This window comes from Xiphias gladius, chromosome 14 (assembly GCF_016859285.1).
Source record: "Xiphias gladius isolate SHS-SW01 ecotype Sanya breed wild chromosome 14, ASM1685928v1, whole genome shotgun sequence".
NCBI lineage: Eukaryota > Metazoa > Chordata > Actinopteri > Istiophoriformes > Xiphiidae > Xiphias > Xiphias gladius.
Window position 1 is genome coordinate 8,610,001 of NC_053413.1, and position 23,320 is coordinate 8,633,320.

Genomic DNA, 23,320 nt, shown 5'->3' on the forward strand with positions numbered 1-23,320 from the left:
ATATGAACAAGAGAAGTGGGTGTAATTAGTCTAAAGCCGCTCTGAAGCCAAGGCCCTGAGGGTTTCAGTAACTGGATTTAGAAAATTACTGCCGCCATGCCCTTCACACGTACACCGCAGACAAAAGACTTGTCCCCTCCTATTGTACCTAATTAAAAGTTGTGACTTTAAAATGATATTAGGGGTATTAGTAATGGAGGATTTGTTCCAGCTCTGCTAAGGGTGAGCCAGATCACACACTACCTCTACTGCAGACAAAAGTTATACTTCAGGCTATATATAGATGTAGAATTTCCGCTTATGTAGTCTTACAAAGGCAAAGGGAAAATTGGAGGGACACAATTCATTAATCTTAGCTTTTAATCTCTCTGCTCTGAATCAGGAAAAAGATGGGAGCAGGGGAGATGAATGCTGCCTGGTTACGACAATTGAATAAGGGGAAAGAAGAGCAAACAGTCAAAACAAGCCAAGCAGTTAGACATTAGCATTCTTAGCAGTTTCCGAAATTCACTGTCTGATCTGCCAAATGGATTTTTACCACCAAATGATACTAGCTTATCTGCCAAAGGGAATCAACTAAGCCACAGTTTTAAGATTAGTACTATCTGGCTGGTGTTCAGCTTTGCTAATGGCTCTGTGAGGCTGTATGTAGGCACAACATTGCTTCAAGTTAAATGCTACGTGGTCAACATGCTAAAATGCTCACAATGATAACGCTAACGTGCAGATGATAGCAGGTAGAATGTCAACGCTGTTCACTGTCTAAGTTTAATGGCAAACACAAAGTGCAACTGAGACTTATGGGAATCTTATTGGTTTTCCAGGTAGAGAACTGAGGGCAGAGGGCTTCTAATTTAAAACGACAGATACAGGAAGTGGAGACATGTGGCGACACACGGCCAAGGCAAGAGGGAGAAAGAGAAAGAGAGGAGAGAAAGGTAGATTTAACTAGTTAACATTAAGTTAAATAGATTTTTATTTCCTATTGATATTCACTCCAACCACTGGCATACTATGCATGTGCACCGGGCCGGACACAAAACCTGTGCCTGTCATTAGGGTTGCACATGAGAGCGTGCTGTTCCGGGACTGGGCTCACTTCATCGCCCTAACCCGAGCAACAGAACCGAACTAGATACACAATTATACAAAAACACATAATCTGCAAACAAACAAACTCTAATATGTGTCTTTAGAACAACAAAACTTGCATGCGAACACACACACACACACACACACACACACACACACACACACACACACACACACACACACACACACACACACACACACACACACACACACACACTCTGTCTCACCAGGTCGACCCATGCCAATCTTCTCCAGATCTTCATTCTTGACATAGTCGAAGTGCGACAGCCGCGTGACGTTAAGGTCGTCTCGGATCCGTAGGAAGTACTGCTGCAACTGAACCTCCATCAGCAGCTCCAGCAGCCATTCTGTGCCTTCCTCACACTGCATGCTACTGCCCAGTTTCTGCAAAACACACACAAAGAATACGGGAAACTGAGTAAAATCATTCAGCATTCAATATTCATTTGACAGTTTTCTCAATGCTTGTTCCAAAATCTGCAAAATACAGCCAGAGAGAAAGCCACTGAGCGACAAACAAACCATTCTTGTCTGTTAAAAGAAAAAAAAAAAAAAGAGGAAACTGAACTCAAAGCCATTGTGTGCTCCCCGGTAATTGTTTACAGCACACTAAAATACCTGCTTAGATGCTCATACATTGACATTTATAGTCCAGATACCTAAAAGGTAGCTATATGAATATACAGTCAAACACACAATCACACACACATTGTACATTGGGTTGCCCAAATCACATAAACAAGGACACACAGGTCAAGGGGCCAAATATAGCATGAGCCGCATGTCAATGGGCCAAGAAACAACTGCACACTGATTTTACTTTGAATGTATGAGGTATGATTACATAGTTCCTGTTAATAAACCACTTAGGCTGTGATTTATCTTGCATTCAAATGACATCAAAATCGATTAAATAAATACTCTCTAGAAAGAGAAAGTGTTATTTTTGTCAGCCTTGCTGCAGGTAGTTCGCAGACATCACAGTCTTACAGCAGACAGAGATACATGAAATAAACAACGCACATCTGGTGTCCATAAGTGTCAGTGAAGACAAGCGGGAGGCTCCTAAGCAATCTGATCACAACACATATACTACATCCCTCCATACAACATTGATTCAGACCATCGATCCTCAATGTCAAAACACAACACTCCATCTTAACACATCATCAATCAGTGTCTGCTTAATGTAACCAGCTGAACTAGCGGAAAATTTAGCTAAAATTAATCTTAAATCCTGAAGGGCTTCTACATAGAACTTTTAGTTAAAATGATGGAAATTTAGAGAATTTCGGATAAGATCAAGAACTTGGAAGACGACCCATTCTAAGAGCTCATCTACTGTTCCATTTTACCTGATCATACTGGTCTACAGTATTATTCCCAGTCTCAAAGGGGAAGTGAACCAACCTAATCAACAAAATCAAAAAAATGACAAACATTCCTAATCTGCAGAGATTGACAGGGAGACCTTTTAGGGTGGATTCTCCGGGGCGTAGTGGTCACTCCACTGAGTAGTAATTAGGCTCTGTGAATAAGGAACTTCCTGTGCTGGCTGAGGCAAGGTTACGAGGTCTAGAGGAAAGTGTCAGAGGGGCACAGCTTCCTCTCTGTCATTTAAACTTCTTAATGGGTTTGGTTAGAGGTCATTTCCTATTGCTTAATGACTGTGACCTGAGGAGTAGGAGATGTTTTCCTCTCACACATACATATACACACCTAATGCAGGTTCATAAAAAATACAGTTATACATACATCTTCCATGCCTTTTCAGAATGAATGGTCCTGTATTTTCCGTGAATTTTAGATGCAAGGTCTGACTGAGGCCAATCTGCTGATTCCCCGATCCCCAATGGTTATGCCAGATGTTCGAATCCTCATACAAATTCATTGCAATGCACATAAATGTGGGTTAGCTGACATCACTTTAGCAGTGTCCACACATGCAGCTTTGGCTCTCCGAGTCAGCAGGAGTTTTTGTCCACTTGTTTCTGCTACAAATCACATTCTTTGATGTTAAAATAGACGGAAATCCTCATGTTTGTTGGAAGCAGAAATTAGCAGAAATAACAGGTACTACTACAGAGAGAGTAAATAACCTAAGATAATATAATGACCTGTAAGAGTCTGGAGTCATTGTAGAAAGATGCAGGGTGAAACGAATGGTTGTAGTGCCTGTGGCTTTAGGATTAGCTACAGCTGCGGTCATTTGAATCCATGTCCATATTTTGCATTTTGCTGTATCATGCCTGACCCTTACCCTGAGAAAGACGATACGACAGTCTGTTTGGCTTGTCCACTACGCGCTAAGCTGTGCCAAAGGCTCTCCTACCATGTGGCATGTTTATTTGATCTGCAGTTCACACTAGTGGAGTTTAAAGCTCAAGTTTTCCTAGATGACATTTAAACAAACTAACTTGTATATATTTTTGTATGAAGTACAACATATTCCTCTATGGGGCGTAAACCATTAACTATTACTCTTATCTTCCACAATGCAGCTCCAAGTCTGATCTTCCCTGGCAGTCAACATTTAAGTGTTATTTCACTGGACTCTGCCAAAGACGCAACCTAGCTTCCTCTTGGGCCCCTTTCCATGACAGTGTCATATCTGAGGCATGAGGGGTCAAAATCAAGGTGCTAAAGCCCTCATATCATATTTCTCCATCAACTTGCCAACTAATTTACAAAACTCATTAAACAGGCACATATATCTTTTACATTTTAGAGTTTGTTTTGAGACGGGTGCTGCTTGGAAATAAGGTATCATACATCCATTAATAGAGGTGCTTAAGATGGGCTGTGACTAATCTGACATAGATCATACACTGTCAGCAACTGACACCACCAAATCACACCTTTAGGGGAGAAAAATTGTCAGATGTCCTTCCTTTGTGGATATTGTCATATGTAAAACATCTTCTTTCGTATCTTGACTTCTTTTCTATTGGGATGAAGAGGAAGATGCTCATGGTTGAAGTGTGAGTTCAGCAGGAGAAATGCTATGGACTCTGAGGAATCCAACCACAGCCACAAGTCCTGTAGTAGGGCTCTAAGTAGCGTTATTTGTAGAAATTGTGAAGACGTCGTTTAAAAGGAATAAGCAATGTTACAATTGTGTTTCAGGTTTTTAAAATAAACACCAAAAGTTTGCATTAACTGTTAGAAAATATGGTAGAGTTTAAAAAAGGATTTTAAAAAAAAACAACAAAGACAGAAACAAGTATGACACAGAGAGGGGAAGGAGGGATGTAGGAATTTATATACAGAGAAACAACATGATGTCCCTACTGAGAAATGCCTCTGGCCTGAACTCATTCCTCATGGTGGTGGAGAAAAATGCACGCATACACACTCTCTCACACACACACTCTCTCACACACACACACACTCTCACACACACACCTCTACCCTCCTGGCTAAAGCCATGTTCCTGTATCAGATCTGTTCTGCTCTAACATCCTGCTACAATAACAACAACCCTCCCATAGGACGGCTTCAGTCCAGCTGGTGAGTCCCCACACACACACACACACACACACACACACACACACACACACACACACACACACACAATATTCTAACATCTGAGTAAAAAACATGATCCTGACTATAGTTACAACTTTCCATGTCATATCAACAAATAATCAAATCAAGAAGAATAAAATCAGGCGGACAGGACAGTCGGAGTAGACATCAGTCAGGCAACAAACTTACTCGATATACATGAAAGTGTGCCAGGAAGGGGAACGATTTTTTCAGCTTGTCAAAGCGTCGCATCCTGACTTCCACTGTCGGGATGAGTGTAGGTGCAAAAAATTTGTGTGCACGTTTAAATGGCCAGTGGTTGCTGCTCCTCTTTCAAACCATTACCAGAGCCACAGTTCTCCCAGTTTGACGGTCCCAGTCTCTGAGGGAATTCTAAGAAGCGCACACACTCCCCGGATCCAGACCCGCAACTCCGAACCCAAGAGGGGAAGAAAAACTTCCTACGATCCTGTGCGCAAATCTACAGCATTCCATGGTGGGGAAATCCTCCCAGATCCCCTTCTTTACCTTCAACTCCTCAAGAAGGCAAAGAGGCATTCATGTAGCACTTTAGGGTCCAAAAGAAAACTCAAACAGTGCGATAATATGTGAGAACAGGCTGTAGTGATTACAAGCTGTCGTTTGTAAGAGAAAGCCTCCCAGCTCTGCCCTCTGCCCAGTCCAGCCATGTGTCTTCCTCAGACAGCAATGAGCCAGTGGTCCAAACTTGCAGAACTTCACAAATAAGTCACTCCTCCTCCTTCCTCCCTTCCTTTCACTCCCTCTCTCTCCCCTTTACACAGACTCCCTCTCTCTCTTTCTCTCTCTGTTTCTCTGTCTTTGAGCGTGCAGCTACTGTCTGTTTGCTTTTCCATCCTTCCAGAGAGCGTGGGGCTAAAAATAGCAGCAACTTCTCCCCGATTCAATTGCTCGCCAGTCAGGCAGGCAGCATAGACGTGAGAGTCAGAGTGAGTGAGTGTCTCTGGTTTCACATTTTAGGGTACAACAAGATATGTGTCTAGGTGGTTTCAGATAACAATAACGTGTTTGTTTACAGCCAGCTTATGTGCTTTCGCTGTATGTTGAGTGTTTAAATTCTCCTCTCCTCCGACTTGATCCTCACTCATTTGTTGCATTTTCTCCCGCTTTCTCCCCCATGTTCCCCCTTTTCCTACCTCCTCCTGCTTTACTTTTCCCTGCTCTGTTCCTCACTCTATCTGTCTGTCCTCCCCCCTCCTGCACGCACTCAGACGGTCCGTGCAGTGCAGAGCAGTGCGTGGTGCGGAGGACAGAGGCTTCATGGTATTCAGCCCGGAGGAGCATTTGATCCAGGGCCAAAGGGTTACATTCAACTGCAGGATGGAGAGCTAGTTTCCTGTGATGCAACTCCCCAAACACATCCACACACACACACACACACACACACACACACACACACACACACACACACACACACACACACACACACACACACACACACACACACACACACACACACACACACACACACACACACACACACACACACACACACACACACACACACACACACACACACACACACACACACACTCACACACACACTCACACACACACACACACACACACACACACACACACACACACACACACACACACACACACACACAATATTCTAACATCTGAGTAAAAAACATGATCCTGACTATAGTTACAACTTTCCATGTCATATCAACAAATAATCAAATCAAGAAGAATAAAATCAGGCGGACAGGACAGTCGGAGTAGACATCAGTCAGGCAACAAACTTACTCGATATACATGAAAGTGTGCCAGGAAGGGGAACGATTTTTTCAGCTTGTCAAAGCGTCGCATCCTGACTTCCACTGTCGGGATGAGTGTAGGTGCAAAAAATTTGTGTGCACGTTTAAATGGCCAGTGGTTGCTGCTCCTCTTTCAAACCATTACCAGAGCCACAGTTCTCCCAGTTTGACGGTCCCAGTCTCTGAGGGAATTCTAAGAAGCGCACACACTCCCCGGATCCAGACCCGCAACTCCGAACCCAAGAGGGGGAAGAAAAACTTCCTACGATCCTGTGCGCAAATCTACAGCATTCCATGGTGGGGAAATCCTCCTGTGATCCCCTTCTTTACCTTCAACTCCCTCAAGAAGGCAAAGAGGCATTCATGTAGCACTTTAGGGTCCAAAAGAAAACTCAAACAGTGCGATAATATGTGAGAACAGGCTGTAGTGATTACAAGCTGTCGTTTGTAAGAGAGAAAGCCTCCCAGCTCTGCCCTCTGCCCAGTCCAGCCATGTGTCTTCCTCAGACAGCAATGAGCCAGTGGTCCAAACTTGCAGAACTTCACAAATAAGTCACTCCTCCTCCTTCCTCCCTTCCTTTCACTCCCTCTCTCTCCCCTTTACACAGACTCCCTCTCTCTCTTTCTCTCTCTGTTTCTCTGTCTTTGAGCGTGCAGCTACTGTCTGTTTGCTTTTCCATCCTTCCAGAGAGCGTGGGGCTAAAAATAGCAGCAACTTCTCCCCGATTCAATTGCTCACCAGTCAGGCAGGCAGCATAGACGTGAGAGTCAGAGTGAGTGAGTGTCTCTGGTTTCACATTTTAGGGTACAACAAGATATGTGTCTAGGTGGTTTCAGATAACAATAACATGTGTTTGTTTACAGCCAGCTTATGTGCTTTCGCTGTATGTTGAGTGTTTAAATTCTCCTCTCCTCCGACTTGATCCTCACTCATTTGTTGCATTTTCTCCCGCTTTCTCCCCCATGTTCCCCCTTTTCCTACCTCCTCCTGCTTTACTTTTCCCTGCTCTGTTCCTCACTCTATCTGTCTGTCCTCCCCCCTCCTGCACGCACTCAGATGGTCCGTGCAGTGCAGAGCAGTGCGTGGTGCGGAGGACAGAGGCTTCATGGTATTCAGCCCGGAGGAGCATTTGATCCAGGGCCAAAGGGTTACATTCAACTGCAGGATGGAGAGCTAGTTTCCTGTGATGCAACTCCCCAAACACATCCACACACACACACACACATCCACACACACACACAGTCACACACACACACACACACACACACACACACACACACACACACACACACACACACACACACACACACACACACACACACACTCACACTCCTTCCCCTTCTCCATTACTCCCTTTCTTCATCTCTCAGCCTGCTTATCTTAAAATTCACCATGGTTTTTGGGCTTTTGACTGTCACTGTCACTGAAACCACTGGCTTTGAGTGATATACGGCAATCTGGGGATAAAGACTCTTTGTACTTAGGGATGGGAATCGAGAACCAGTTATAGTGGAGAACCACTTCCAAATGTATCACTCCTAGCTTATCAGTTGCTTTTATCAATGACGGCATGTTTTTCTGACAGTTTTAAAATAATGACATCAAACATATGCATCTACATTACTGGAAACTTGCAACAAGAAGGAGTCATCGTGGAGAGGAAGAACCAGTTCAAAGCGTGACTTCATTTCTCAGAGGAAGATGCCTTCAGTACTAGGTGTAATATCTGTAAAATGGTCAGTTTAAGTACGGGTGGAAACACCAGCAATATGCTGAAACATGGTCTTAAATTCCAGGAATGCCAGTTACTTTGTCACTCTACAAGTGCCACCGCTTCCCAGCTGAGCAGCACGTTCTTTACCGAGGGTAAATATCTCATGTTATAATAACATTAGCGTCATGCAGGCAGGCTTAGCAGATTCTTTTCTTTGACTAAGAAAACTTAAATGAAAATTAGGTTAAACAGAGCTTTTTTTTTTTTCTTTTTTTTTTACACCTAAGTCACATGCTTGCCTTTTCCCTACTCTGTTTCTACCCTGTGTCCAGACTCAGAGATAATTAAACAGTTGCAGTGACACTGATAACCTGTAAAACCTGTTACAGAAAATTTGGATCAGGAATCCTAAAGGGAATTGATAAAGAACTGGACCAATAAGCAGAATCGATAATGGCAATGGTATCAATAAAATCTTATCAATTCCCATCCCTATTTATACAGTAGTTACCATATAACAGACTGATCATGAGATTATGTAAGGGATTATATATAAAATTAAGATATTCCTTGTGAAACACTAAAAAAAGAGTTCATTTCATGAGTATGCCTTACTTTGCCATAAGCCAAAAACACTGACAGCCAGAGCATGACTTTGTGTACAAACCCCAGAAACGTACTTCAAGAATTTACTACAAATTTATCATTTTTATCTGCACTTGCTTTAATATATGATAATATTGTTCTTAGTGGTGAGTTTAATATTCATATTGATGACTCCTCAAACATTCATGCGGATGTTTTAAAACATCTCTACATCCTTTAATCTTAAACAGTACGTTTGTGGACAACACATAACCGTGGGCATACCTTATTTTTACCCTGGGTGTGAAAGTTCCCTCATGTCTATTGGAATCAATAGACACAAGCATTTCTGACCATAAATGCATTGTTTTTACCTGTGAAATAAAATGCATTAACGTTGTTCAACCCCACTCTACATGCTCTTGCATTTTCAGTGATTAAAGTGTCTCAAAGTTTTGTACACTTTTTAATTATCAGAGCCCACTCCTTTCTGAACACTATCACACCAACAAATTAACGGACTGTTTTAACTCTGTCTGTGTAGGGTTGGACCTGACTTTAGAAGGAGCAATAATATTCCATATGGATTGACAGAGAAAGCAGCCTTGGATAAATCATAGCAGTCATAGCTGTAAGTCAGAATTCAGGAAAGCAGAGCGGAAATGGAAGAAATCAGGCCTTGAAGTACATTATGAAGCTATGAAGGAGTTACTGCTCTGCTACAATAATATGGTTAAGAATGCAAAGAGCACAATACTTCTCTGAACTTATCTCTGCACATCAGTATAATCCCATCTTTATTTAAGACTGTTGATCCTGTTGATCAGCTGGTAAATTCAACCCCTCCCTGTACCCCGGCTGAAAGTGATGCTGATTGTGAAAAGGTTTGGTCTTACTGCTTCTGAGCTTATGTTACCCCTAACGGGTCATATTCTTATTTCCATCTATTAATTGGATCCAGACTGAACTGAACTCAGCCACTAGGCTTTTACCAAGATCCAGGAGAAGTGAGCAGATCACACCTTAAACTGGCTCCCAGTATTTAGATTTGTTTTAGATTTGATTTCAAGCTGTTAATGTTGCCTTTTAATGCTCTTCATGGCCTCTCTCTGTGCTATATATCTAACTTCATAGTCGCATACGAGCCAGTACGTAGCCAGAAATCCTTGGGCAGAGGTCTTTTATCTGTTCCCAAGGCGCAACTGAAAACTAGAGGGGACACAGGATTCGCAGTCAGAGCCCCGCAGCTATGGAAGGAGCTGCGTGAGGAAATCAGGTCAGAGGAATCAGTGACCTCTTTTAAATCTCTTGTTAAAACACACTTTTATCAGAGAGTTTTTCCTGATTTGACTTCATTTTTATTGACTGCTTGTAATTGGTTTTATTTGTTTTATGTGTTTACTACTACTACTACTACTATGACTACTATCGGAACTTGTTTCATGATCTGCTTGTTTTTGAAGTGTTTGCCTTGTGTAAAGCACTTTGTAACATGGTTTTAGAAATCTGATCAATAAATAAAGATTATTGTTATTTTTCTGACATTTTATAGACTAACTGCTTAATTGATTCATCCAGAAAATGACCGGCAGAATAATTGATTTCAAAAAATGTTAGTTGTAGCAAAGAATTGGCAGATTGATAATGAATATAATCATTAGTTGCAGTCCTACAGTCAACTGCAATCTAGATCTTGTTCTAGTTCCGGCATGCAATTTTCAACATTATGTTTATAAAGTTGCAGCAGCCTTGCTTGCTAACCATCATGGCACAAGAACAGTAGACTGAATCCACTCATTTAGTGTTTAAACAATCATACATCTACAACACTACATCAGCTTACTAACAGTAGTACAAACAGAGAAGCCTGTTGACTGATGACTGTTACTTAAATTTAGAGCTAAAAATGATAAGCAGTTGTTTTAACAAGACCAGCCCAGGCCACCTAACTGCAGTTAACTCCCCCACCACCCCTTTTCTGTCTCTGTGATGTCTATTCTGTTCAGCATAAACCTCCTGCCCTCACCCCTCTCCACCCTATCCTTCACTCCTTTATTAATCCCTTCTCCCCTCCCTCCCCTAGGCCTGGCCAACCCATAGCATTTTCTTCTTTATTTGGTGCTGCCTTTTATTTCCTGCCTCTAATCCTCCAAAAATGTTATCTCTCTCCCACTCTGCTGACTATAAACAATCCCTTACCAGCTGCTTTTCAGACCCTTAGAAGTAGCAAGCCCCCTCATTCTGTCTCTCACCAGAGACTATTCAGCTTTTGGTTTTCTAATTTCACAGGTTTCTGCTCTCTCTGCGGATTGTTTCTTTTTGTTCTCTGATAGTTAATCAATCTATTCAGCATTTGACTTGGGCTATTGCTTTTCATTCATTTACTATTTTGCTGCTCAATCCGTCTCTCTACATCTCCCTCCCTCTCCCATTCACCGCCACTCTCCTCTGCTTTTAATTGGGATGTTTTCTAGGGGAAGGAAGGGAGGTGAGCAGACAGCGGAGTCATGGAAGGAATGGAAAGAAAACAACAAAATGGGAGTTGTTGTCATAAAGTATCTCACTTTGATTAAAGACAGGACAGTTTGTGTCTACGTGCCTCCATTCACAACAATAAATGATCCAAGAACACTTCATACACTGTGTCTATGTGATTGCCTACCGCCTCAACATACACTGCATGTATACTGTATTCTGTAATGTAAAAAAGGTGGAGAATACAAAACCAAGGCACAAAAATAGCAAAGCACTCTGTGTCCGGTGACAAAACATATTATCAAATGGGCTAGAGCGGTGCCCCAATATCAGATAAACCAGATCGCTGCAAACTGTTAAGGAAAAGCAGAATATAAAAGATCTGTCCCCCTGCCCTTGTATGAGTAGGTATGACCTCAATAACCATCACTTATATAGACAATGGACTGCCATGTCCCTCTTGGTCATAACGTATATACATGGATGTATAAGTGTATAATGTGAATAATGTATGAATAGTTTGGGTTGCTGTTACTTCTATGTGATTGCCTACCGCCTCAACATACTCTGCACCTAGAGTTGGAGTGGGATTATCAGAGCAGAGCAGTGCTTCCTTCCGTTTGTATGTATTGTATGTACCACTACACAGTTCTTGCATACCAAAAGTCTTATTCAAATTAATTTCAGTTTTATCTGATGAACGTCGGAGGACTGAAATGTTGTTAATAAAGTGAGTATAAGTGGTCGACAGTGTGTGCGATTTTTTGGTTCTTACACTGTAAACCAATCAGGCTTGTAAATTAGCCACGCCTAAAGAAAGGATGATGAGTTTAAATCACAAACACCAACGTGACACATACTGCTACAACTCGCTAAGACTCCTTTATGTATGTTGCAGTGCAAGGTCTGTACAGAGCCTTTTATTTTTCTTTTCACAAATGTTTTATGAGAGATATGTTCTGGTCCACTGACCATTTTTTAAAAGAGTTTAAGTGTGAATTCCTTCTGGACTCGTTTAGATGTCATCAGTTATATCAATCTCACAGTCACTCAGACGCAAAGCTGACGTCATGAATCTGGCTCTGAATCATCAAGCACATAGGATGTGAGAGGACAGGAGGGGGGAAAAAAAAAAGGCGTGACCCTTTCCTCCTCTCTTTTCCCCTCTGAAACCACATATGTGCACGCACACACACAGTCTGGAAACAACTCCCTGAAATGAGCTATGCCATTTACGGCATAAAACTTCCCTTTAGTCCACATGATCTGTGCTGAGACCTCTTTTATAACAATAAGTTGGCTAATGAGCTTTGAGAGGGAATCGGTCAAGTGAACTCAACTTCATTGCTACGAAAAATAGGAAAATGATGTTTCCTTAAGTTTAGGAACAGTTATGTAACTCACATGACTATGAAGCAGATGACATAAAATAGCAGACATTCCTTAAATTCAGCAGTTGGACACGGAGCCTGTAACTGATTTCACATTCGATAGAGAAAGAACTGATTCTTAGCTGCACAGGTGTGTTCGTGACGGTGTGTGCGTGCATGCTGACTCTGGCATCCTCTGCACTAGACAGTAATGACGCTGGACAAGGCAAAACGTTTTTGGGGGGTTTTTTGTTTCGTTTTTTTAAAAATCACTCTTTTGGTGTGCAAGAACTGTGTAGTGGTACATACAATAGAAGGCAAGAAACATGGGTGAGACAGTAGAAGGTATTTTGTTTGGTGATGTAGCAAGCTGAATGTGTGACAGTGCGCTGGTTACTGCACAGCAGAACATCAAATATCTGAGTTACACTGATGCTTGGTAGTTTTAAAAATCAATGGAAGGAATGTGTCACAGCGCTGTCAGCTGCCTCCCGACTAAGGAGATTAGACCAATGCGATTAATAATGGTCAGTAAGTCAACCTGCAGCTCTGCTGAGATACCATTAGGTGGCACCAAATCTTGTTACGGGGACTGGTGAGTGATCTCACGCTCACTGCAACTCAAGTTATCTTGACTACTATTTATATTGTACTTTAGTAATATAGTTCCATCCAGATAATGTGGATTACACAAGTCAGTCGAACGGTGTAACATGCTTTCATCCATCAACTCTGATTCATATGCCTGCAAAGCCCCACCTCTATATGTCAAAAGCCTGCAATGGAACTTACTCATTCACTGCGACAGCCCAGTCACCTCTCTTAGGTGTGTAGGCTGAGTTGTGCTTCCTCAAATCATTTTATTCCCCTTCTATTTTGTCATTAGGTGATGTTCACAGTAGTCATTTACAAGTTAAACGGGGACAAATTGTTTCATATGTAATACTTTACATTAGCTCTAGGGTGAGACGTCCTTGGCGGCCTTAGTTTCTGTCTGTTTGTTACCTGTGTCCTGACCTGGCATTTCTACAGTAAATGGAAGAGGCCAGGCACTGACTCACATATATGTAATAAGCGGAGTAGCTCAAAGCTTAGGTTATAACTTAATATGTGTTGTTCAATACGAAATCTGATTTTAAATAATATAGGCTGGGGACAACTGGGGAACTACAGTATCTCCATTTGATGTTAATGTTATCCCTTCCCTTTAGTATAATGTAATGTTTAGTGTCAGGCCTGACGGCTGTAAATGTTTCCGCTCTTTTCTCTTTATTAAGCTCACTGAGATGACAGACTGAGTGTGTTTACACGCAGACAACTATCTGGGTTATGACCAGGTTTTGTAAGTATCCCAGTTATGTGTTGAACATGTAAACACAATATTTCTGGTCTCAGAAACCTGCATAAACCCTTATGCCAGTTTTAAGAAACCTGGATATGGTACCCAGAGTACTCAGATAGAAACCAGGTCTGTGCTCACAGGTGCCTTATCAACTCAACTTATGTAGTAGTTACACTGTTCACCAAAACAAAACAAAAATCAATGGTAAATTATGTAATGATTTTAAACATTCTGAAATAAAGGGAAAATCTGATTTTGGTAAGGCAGATGATAAACTGTATTATCACTCATGTTTTCCATAATCTTTCAACAGATACAAAAGCGAGCACAGTGCTAAATGCAGTAAAGTTCAAACAGCCAGAAACTGAACTGTGTTCATTAACAATTGTTAGGCTACTCCGTCGGTACAGAAACGACTAGGTGAGAGATGTTCAGGAATAAATACAAATATACACACGGATAACAGGAAACTAGATGTCAATATGATTATGTATACAGAGACATGATAAAAACCATAGTTTCTCTTGCTCTTCATAAATGCCAAATCCCAAATATGATTAAAACCAGGATAAGAATCAACCTGGGATACTAATGCATGTGTAAATGGACTCAATGCTCATGCCTCTTGCCTCTAGCTGAGTTTCTGATGTGGACCTCGGTTAGGAGAAACCTAGACAGATTTGCATTACTTTGCCCTGTTAATTGTTGAATATGTTCATATTCAATATAAAGTGCTTTGTTTCTCATGGACATTGAAAGTTGGGTCAATAAAAACCTTATATTGCACTGTGTCTTGTGTCTGATTTGTTTGGACCCTCACACAAACAAATAAGTCAGCTACTGTAGGCCTGTCTAACTGCTCCTATCTAGCCTTCATCTCCCTCTCTCTTTCATGACTATGGCAGAGCAGCTCTCTCTCTCACACACACACACACACACACACACACACACACACACACACACACACACACACACACACACACACACACACACACACACACACACACACACACACACACACACACACACACACAACAACTGTACAACTGTAATATGGAAGGATGCTAGTACTGTAAAGCCCAAGTCAAATATCTGACTGTGTAGACTGTATTATCATGAATTGACATCAAATTACTGGCTTGCTGGCTAATGAGATGATGAAGAATAAAGCTCTGTGTGCGGTCTGCATTATCTTTGAGTACTGCAAGACACACACACACACACACACACACACACATTAAGCTTGATTCTGTAATTTGATGCTCATTGTACACAGATACAGGCATGCAGAGGCATGCACTCACATTGGCTGGATTCACACTGACATACAGTGTTGGGAATTAAGATAGCTTAGTGGATACGGGTGGACACACTGCCAGAGCATTTTTGACATAAGTCGCAACCTTTTGGTGGCAAAACATCAATCTGTGGTTTGGTGTTGGATGTCAGAAACTGGCAGAGCAGATTGACGGAGTAGTAGAACAAACATGATTAATCCCTATTACAACTCTGCAAGCAAAACATCTATACACACACGCACACATGATGCCTCTGACGGAGGTATGCATGCACAAACAGACAGAGATGCGTCATTCGTGATCTCACAGATAGTAACCCTCTGCCAAAGTCTGGTTTTTATGTTCTCCTTAAATCCCCTTCACTGTCCAGAGTACCTCATCATTCATAGTAACGAGAGGAGAGTTATTATGTGGTAGTGGGCGTCAACATGGAGAAGAACTGACTGTGGGAATGAAAGGAGCTCTGGATACAAACAGGCTGCTTCCAGGCCAACGGAGAACATGTGTGTCACCTTTTGTCAACAAAGGTTGTTGTGGTAGCTTGGCTTAATATGCATAATGCCCGACAGCCAAAACAACCCCCACCAACACTTGCCAACGTTGCCTCCACCCTGGAAACACCCATCCTAAGCCACCCCTTCGCTGATCCCCTAAAACTGCTTAAAGAGGAGAAAGGAGGGTGTTAGTAAAAAATTGTCGGTCAAATGTCATGATTGACCTCCTACAAACAATCGACAGTGTGAAAAGCAAAATTCTTGAACAGGATGTGCTTCAGTAAGAAAAATGGAGAATATTTGTTATTCCCATATCTACTGTTAGAAAAAAATATAGCAGATGCTCAACAATACTCCTGGACTAAACCAATGCAGCATTTTCAGAGAGGGGTAGTGGTTTAACTACAGTAGCAAGGATTGCTCACTAATCCCCTCGTGCTCCATAGGGGAAAAGCATAGCAGAAATAGATCAGCCTTAAGAATAAAATGGTTGCTCTTATCAAACATATCTAAATGTCTTTCACCAGAAATGTCACCGGAACGACACTGACTGTTCCTTCTCTCTTTCCTATTGCCTTGGTCCAGCTACCCTTACATCTCTTTCTCTCTGAATGTCTGATGGAGATTAGGTGGCTGTATGCAGTGTGTTGGGGTTGTGTGTGTCAAGACTAGAAAACCGCTGTATTCAGCACAAAGCTGCAGCTGTAGAAAGAGACTGATCTGATTCAGCCGCCAGCAACCAGGACAGCTGCAGCGTCCACCGGCTTAAACTCTGCTGAACTAGCACACAGACCCTAAACACACATCCACATTCATGACATTAAAACTGCTGCACAGATCAACACATTCATCCAGCCATCGTATTTTCTATAGCCCTTTACCCTGTGCAGGGTCACAGAGGACTGAAGTCTATTGCAGTACACACTGGGGGAGAGTTGGACTGGGTTGTTGTTGTTTTTTTATAATTTTTTTTTTTTAATATTAGTGCTGATACAGAGTTTTGGTATTGGTACAAAAACAACTTTTTTTTTGAATCCTTACACTGAGGAAATATAAAATTGTTTTCCTGAAAAACTCTTTTCAATCAACAATAAACATAAAACCTCTCAAATATTAGATGTTCTCTAAACACAAACAACCCTAAAAGAACTTTGCCTAAATAAAACAATTACACCATAAAACTGTGGAAATTTTGCATTAAAATCAGAAATGCTCACAGAGCACGAGTTCAGGTAAGTATTCAATGCCAGGTCTGGGTACTTGACAGTTTTTGATACTCACATTTATTTGATCCGGAAACATTTTTGTTGGCACCAAAAAGTAGCCTAATCCCAAAATTAAAGTCTATAGATTTATACGTTATATACCATTATTGCACATTTAACAACACTCAGGATATTATTGTTCTAGATTTTTAAAAGGGTTACATATTGTTGAGGAATGTACTCACACACAACCAGCCACACACTGATCATTCCATTTTCACTTCAGCGTATAAAGTAATCTTGTACAAACCCAGCAAAAGAAACATTTCCACATGTACTGACCAGGATAATACTGAGTGGGACATTAGCTACAGTGTCAAATCAACTTGTGAGTGCTCTTTAGTGGACAAACTACAGTATGTAATAATGACACCATTTCTGAATTACCTCAAACTTAGTTTGGCATTTCTGCAAATCCAGAAACTTTGTGACCAAAGTTACCTCCAATATCCTGATACTTCTAGCCAACATACACACCGCAACTGATATATCAGCAATAAGTTAATATCGGATAAAATATTGGCCTGTCCAATTTATAGGTCGAGCTCTGTTTTCCATGATTCTATACACATTCGTCCAATACTGACTATATCAACAAAGGCAAAAGACCGGCTTCACAACTGCCTAATGGTATGAGGCGTATACTGAAGTGTACGGTTTCAATCCAGCCAGGGACGTTTTTGTTAGGTCATCCTCTGTCTTTGCCACATTTCCTGTCTGCCTCCCTTCAGTGTGCTACCAAATACAGATTTTAAAAAGGCAAAAACAGCATAGTGGCTATTGCATTGCTAACCTCATCCAAGCCTAAAAAGAAAGGATAGGCCCGTCAGTACATCGCAGGATTTGCAAGAGGGTGTGGGGGTTTGCAGAAGAGTTGGGAAAGTATAAAATGTCATACTTTGACTGTCACCGTGCTCATTCGGCAGCACTCCATCAATGACATCATGGTTCTGAATTTAATAACTCAGCACACACAGGGGTTGGCCTTGTGTATGGGTGACAAGTACTGTGTATGGTGTGCGTGTGTTTGTGGTGGTTGAGGAGGGTGCTGATGACATACGAGTTGTAAAAGAGCTGGTTCTGTGTGACAGATGAATGACCACTCAGACCTATGATATGGAATTATATCTACACAATCCAAGTGTCCCAATAAGCCATGTCAGTGTGACAGCGAGCCAGCAGGCACAATACTAGAACCCTGAAACTGAAGCAGCTAAATGGAATTCAGGCATTATCACTTTTATTATTTACACCTGGGTTTTTCTTACTGTGACAGGTCAAAATGTCTGCTGTGAAAAAGGCTTATTTTGGCCTGTTTCTGAGTGAAGAAATGACTGAAGATAAAACAGTGTCTCTCTGCATTCTACTTGGTCACATGCTAAACCATTTCATCACTATTAACACGCACGCTTGCCTTAAAAAAAAACACACACTAAAATGTGGCACTGACTGAGAAGTAATATGTCGTCACAGGAAAACAACTGCCTGTGAAAATTAACAGGCAGCTGTTTTTTAAATTAAATTAAATATTCCTTTCTTTTTTGAGTAATGACACAAACACACACAAATGTTGCACATCCAAATACAATCTGCATGCAAACATTCACGATATAAGAGCAACACTGTCGATCAAATTGCTGCTACAGTAGATACAGATGTACAAATTTTATAAAACAAAACCACTGATTATTATGCATATCTAAATTTAATTTCTGTACAGTGAAGAATATGCCAACCAGGGAAACAACCACAACAAAACCTCACATCATCTCACACCCTTTCATTTTCCTTTGACAGGAATCAAAATACCTACTGAAATTTCTGCTCACTGTTTATCTGTCATCCATGTTTGTCTAAAGCAGTGTGGCAGGATCCCTACTACTGTATAATCAAGGGAACTGTAGAGGTCTACCTCTTCGTCATCGCTGGGCAGGCGTTGGTAGTCAGGCTCTGAAGTCTCCTGCAGCCTCTGGTATTCTGCCGTCTCCCCCATCATCTGGCTCCACCACCCGGCCGGTATCTGCCCCGGGCTTTGTGTCCTCAGAGTCCTCAGATAGCCACAGCTCCAGTCAGTGAACAACCCACGCACTTAGTCAGTCAGTCAGTCAGTCAGCCTGCCTTGCGGTCCACGCTGTCATTAGGAAGACAAGTACAGTATTCTGCATGTCATTCACAGTACAGTGTTTCATTATTTCAGATAGCTTGGCACAATATTTCGCAACATTCAGCTAACTATGCTGTTGCTGTACACCTCCAATACCCCAACCTTCATTGTCTCCCTCATTTAGCTTGAGTCAGCAGTCGTTGAAAATGGCTGGACAATGAGCTCCTCATTTTCACACAGAAACAGGGCTGTGTTCACTGACTAACCAGTCTTTAAAAACACAGGCGCTCGTTCTTATGGAAACAGATTTAAGAAATTAATTCCTCTGGCAAGCTGCGGACAATACGTCTTGATGCGGGATGAACATAGCCCCTATTTTTGCATTGTTGTGTGCAGGCAGGGAGTCTTCCTCCTCGATTGAAAAATAGAAGACAATCCAATCTTTTTAAAAAGAAATAGTTTGTCCTCTTCACGTGTCAGAGACTTGAATCTTCAAGAAGCCTCACAGTTGCCAAATGGATCATTCCGAAAATTATTGTATTGATCGTTATTGAAACTAAAAGCAAGGAAATCCCCTCCGTGGGTCCTCAGTGGAGCTACTGCAGTCAGGATGGAGCGTTGGGATGATGCAGCCAAGGTGTGGCAGTGGAGGTGACAAATCCGTCAGGCTCTATTTCTGTTGTCTCATCTCATGCCACGATAATGACCTCTACCCTCAATCTCTCTCTTGCTCTACTTCGCTCTCTGCCTCGCTCATCTCTGCTGTAACTGTGTGTCTCTCTCTCTCTCTGACTGACTGACTGACTGCTCTTGCTCACCCTGCCTTAGTGCTGACGCATGCTCTTCATATCTAGCGATGCCCCTCTCTCTCCATTTCTATTTCTGTGCTCCAGGCATCACTTTGACCAACTTACCTCTTCTCACTAATCACCAGGAGTGAAATATCACAGCAGCGAAGAGGGGAGATTGTCCAGGAGCTGCTTTTCATTTTTGACCTGTTTTATTTCATCCTTCCTTTGTTTGCTTTTTTTTTTCCCCCCACGGATCTTGAGCAGCTGTCCAATTGGACAGGCAGCTCAGCTCTGACGATCACGACTAAAGTCTGGGAGGATTTTTAACGCTGCTTTGTCCTAAATGGACTTCCTGATTGCTCAGTCGCTGCCTAATCCCTTGCTGTTGTTGTTATTGGTTTTCTCCTCCTCTCCTATTTTCAGTCCCTCACCGTCTATCCTGCTTTCTGCACCCCTCCACTAAAAAATTTTTTCTCCATTTCAGCCCCGGCTCAATGATTTTGTGAGTGATCGCCTGCTCTATTACTGAGGCAACATCAACCCATCCCACCTCCTCCCTGCTCTCCTGTGTCCTGTAGTCATGACGTTCCCATCAGCGGTGGTCCTGATAGAGGCAGCCAATGACAACGATGCAGGCCAACAAGGGAGGGAGGGGGAGAAGAGACGAGGGCGAGAGGCGGGGGAGCCCTAATGAGCAGAGTTAATCTTCCCTCTGAGAGGAAGAAAAACACGACCATGCTGCTTTGTGTGTTTTTGTGTTAATGTGTATGTGCGTGAAAAGCACCTCTCCAATATAGGGAGGGTATCCAAGCCATCTGGATCCTTGCTGGTTGGACATCTGGATGGAGGGGAAAATAGAATAAAAGAATAATGTGGCTGAGTGTGTGTGTGTGTGTGTGTGTGTGTGTGTGTGTCACTACCTCCCGGTTTTTCCCAAGTTGTATTGTGACTAGCACCATTGCAGTCTAAGCAATGATACCACTGAGCAGAGCTTCAAAACATATAAATGACAGCAGTTGACAGTACTGGTTGACTGATACACCTTCCTTTTTCACCCCTTTGTCCATGTCACTCACATTTTATTCTTCCCTCTTTTCCATCCTAAACACTTGCTTTCTCTGCTTTTCTCTCCTGTCTTTGCCCCCTCGTTCCCCACCACCTCTCTCTTCTGCCCCTCTTTCTCTGAGTCCATTCCACTCCTATTGATGTCCTCGGGCCAGTTATTTGCAGCCCAGTGAGCAACATTCACTTTTTGCTCTCATTCCTCCGCCTTTCCTCTATGTTTTTGAATCTGCTCCTCTCAAGGTCGGCTGTTACACATGTGAGCAGCACACAGTATCACATAGTTCTACAAAAATGCTTGCATTTGGACACAATATACAGTAACACAGAGATCTGCATTACTGCATTTTCCAAAGGACATAATACTGTTTATACCTACTGTATAGGTTTGGGGGGCACTGACAGCAATTACAGTCAAATTCCCTCTCCCATAAATGAGCCATACATAAACCAGTTATAGACTGACCCCTGTTTTTCTCTGTTGATGGATATGGCTTTGTTTTCTGGCCTCTGGTGTGTGCTGTTGTATTGTTCCCCTCCCTTTCTTACAGCTGAGTTTAAATCAATGATCCTTATTGGTCAGGGTGGCCAGTGGAGCAGCCTATCAGATCTCTGAGGGCAAACCTCTAAGGCTTACCACGTGGCTTTTCCAGAATCACTGGCGCCTCCTACACCAACCTCTCTACAGTCTGTCACTTTATGCTTCCATTCATGTCTCCATGTGCACTCTTGCAGAAACTGAATGGACAGGCAGGTGTATCAGTATCGTCAGCTCTCTCTTCTTTCCTCTTTCTCTAGCAGTATCCCCCTTCCCATGCCTTAGCTATATGTCCATTATTTCTGTCCCTTTGTAAACGATACAATTAATGAAACAAGGACTCATCACACTGGACTCTCAGTCCAACATGCTCATTAAAAGCCACTCTGCCAATGAAAGCTGCCATACCACATAGTGCAAATGTTTTTTTTCATACACATCCAGAAACATTGCAGCTAAGAATCCTTTTCATACTCCCTCAACTCACGCTGGACTTCTGCAGGGGCTGCCACCATAAAATGCAACACTATTACAATATAAAACAACATGCCCTGTAATAAGACACCTGTGTGAGGGTGTTCAGTTTCTGATGAGACGCAACAGAGAGCTGGTTTGGACACTTAATACAGAATGTACAGAGGGGTATATAATATGCAACATCACAAACTATGGCGAAAAAATACTAAACATTGTTACACTACTAACACTACAGTAGTAAATATAAAATTCAGAAGACACAAGACCAAAGACCAACACTGTAGAGTAGATGAGGGGGCAGCAAGGGTGCAACAGGAACACACAGGAGAGCATTGGTAGTCAGGCTCTGAAGTCTCCTGCAGCCTCTGGTATTCTGCCGTCTCCCCCATCATCAGGCTCCACCACCCGGCCGGTATCTGCCCGGGGCTTTGTGTCCTCAGAGTCCTCAGATAGCCACAGCTCCAGTCAGTGAGCAACCCATGCACCTAGTCGATCAGCCTGCCTCAAAGTCCAGGCTGTATTCTGCATCTCATTCACAGTACAGTGTTTCATTATTTCAGATAGCTTGGCTCAATATTTCGCTGTTGCTGTACACCTCCAATACCCCAACCTTCATTGTCTCCCTCATTTAGCTTGAGTCAGCAGTCGTTGAAAATGGCTGGACAATGAGCTCCTCATTTTCACACAGAAACAGGGCTGTGTTCACTGACTAACCAGTCTGTAAAAACACAGGCGCTCGTCCTTATGGAAACAGATTTAAGAAATTAATTCCTCTGGCAAGCTGCGGACAATACGTCTTGATACGGGATGAACATAGCCCCTATTTTTGCATTATTGTGTGCAGGCAGGGATTCTTCTTCCTCAATTGAAAAATAGAAGACAATCCAATCTTTTTAAAAAGAAATACAGTTTGTCCTCTTCACGTGTCAGTGACTTGAATCTTCAGGAAGCCTCACAGGTGCAAGGAAATCCCCCCTCAATTGTGGTCATGATAAATGGAGCAGGGCCAAGCTGTGGTGTCATGTGGGGTCACTACTGCCCACCACCTCCCCCTGATGACGTTAACACGCTCCATTACAGACTGCATGGCAGGTTGTTAAGACGAGAGGGCAGGGCTGAATAGCATCAAATATTTGGGATCATTTTTGCTACTGTCATACTAACTTAAAAAGTTGTTAAAAGACGACAATAAGAGATCGATGCCCTTTGATGAAATAAAGAAATTATGTCAAAGAAAAAATGCTCTTCTTTGAATATGTGGATAATAGAGTCCATGGAAGTATCTTGATATGTTTCTGACTCAGTGAGCTTCAATATTTTTTATATCCTACATAATATATTTACGCTTGCATATTAAACTG

The 23,320-nt window shown here is 42.2% G+C and overlaps 1 protein-coding gene across 8 annotated transcripts in view; it reads right to left on the reverse strand.

Annotated features, from left to right (window-relative positions):
• tnk2b (tyrosine kinase, non-receptor, 2b) overlaps nucleotides 1-23,320 on the reverse strand; it is a 62,205-nt gene that overhangs the window by 17,433 nt on the left and 21,452 nt on the right. For 5 of the 8 annotated variants that reach the window (XM_040143194.1, XM_040143190.1, XM_040143191.1 and 2 more), the window contains 2 exons: nucleotides 18,900-19,118; nucleotides 1,320-1,497 (listed from right to left, as the gene is read on the reverse strand). In XM_040143194.1, coding sequence (XP_039999128.1) covers nucleotides 1,320-1,497; nucleotides 18,900-18,983 — 262 coding nt within the window. In that variant the 5' untranslated portion in view covers nucleotides 18,984-19,118. Of the gene's footprint in view, nucleotides 1-1,319; nucleotides 1,498-4,830; nucleotides 5,064-6,432; nucleotides 6,933-18,899; nucleotides 19,119-23,320 lie in introns of those variants that run through there. The other 3 variants (XM_040143196.1, XM_040143195.1, XM_040143198.1) reach the window with 3 other exon arrangements.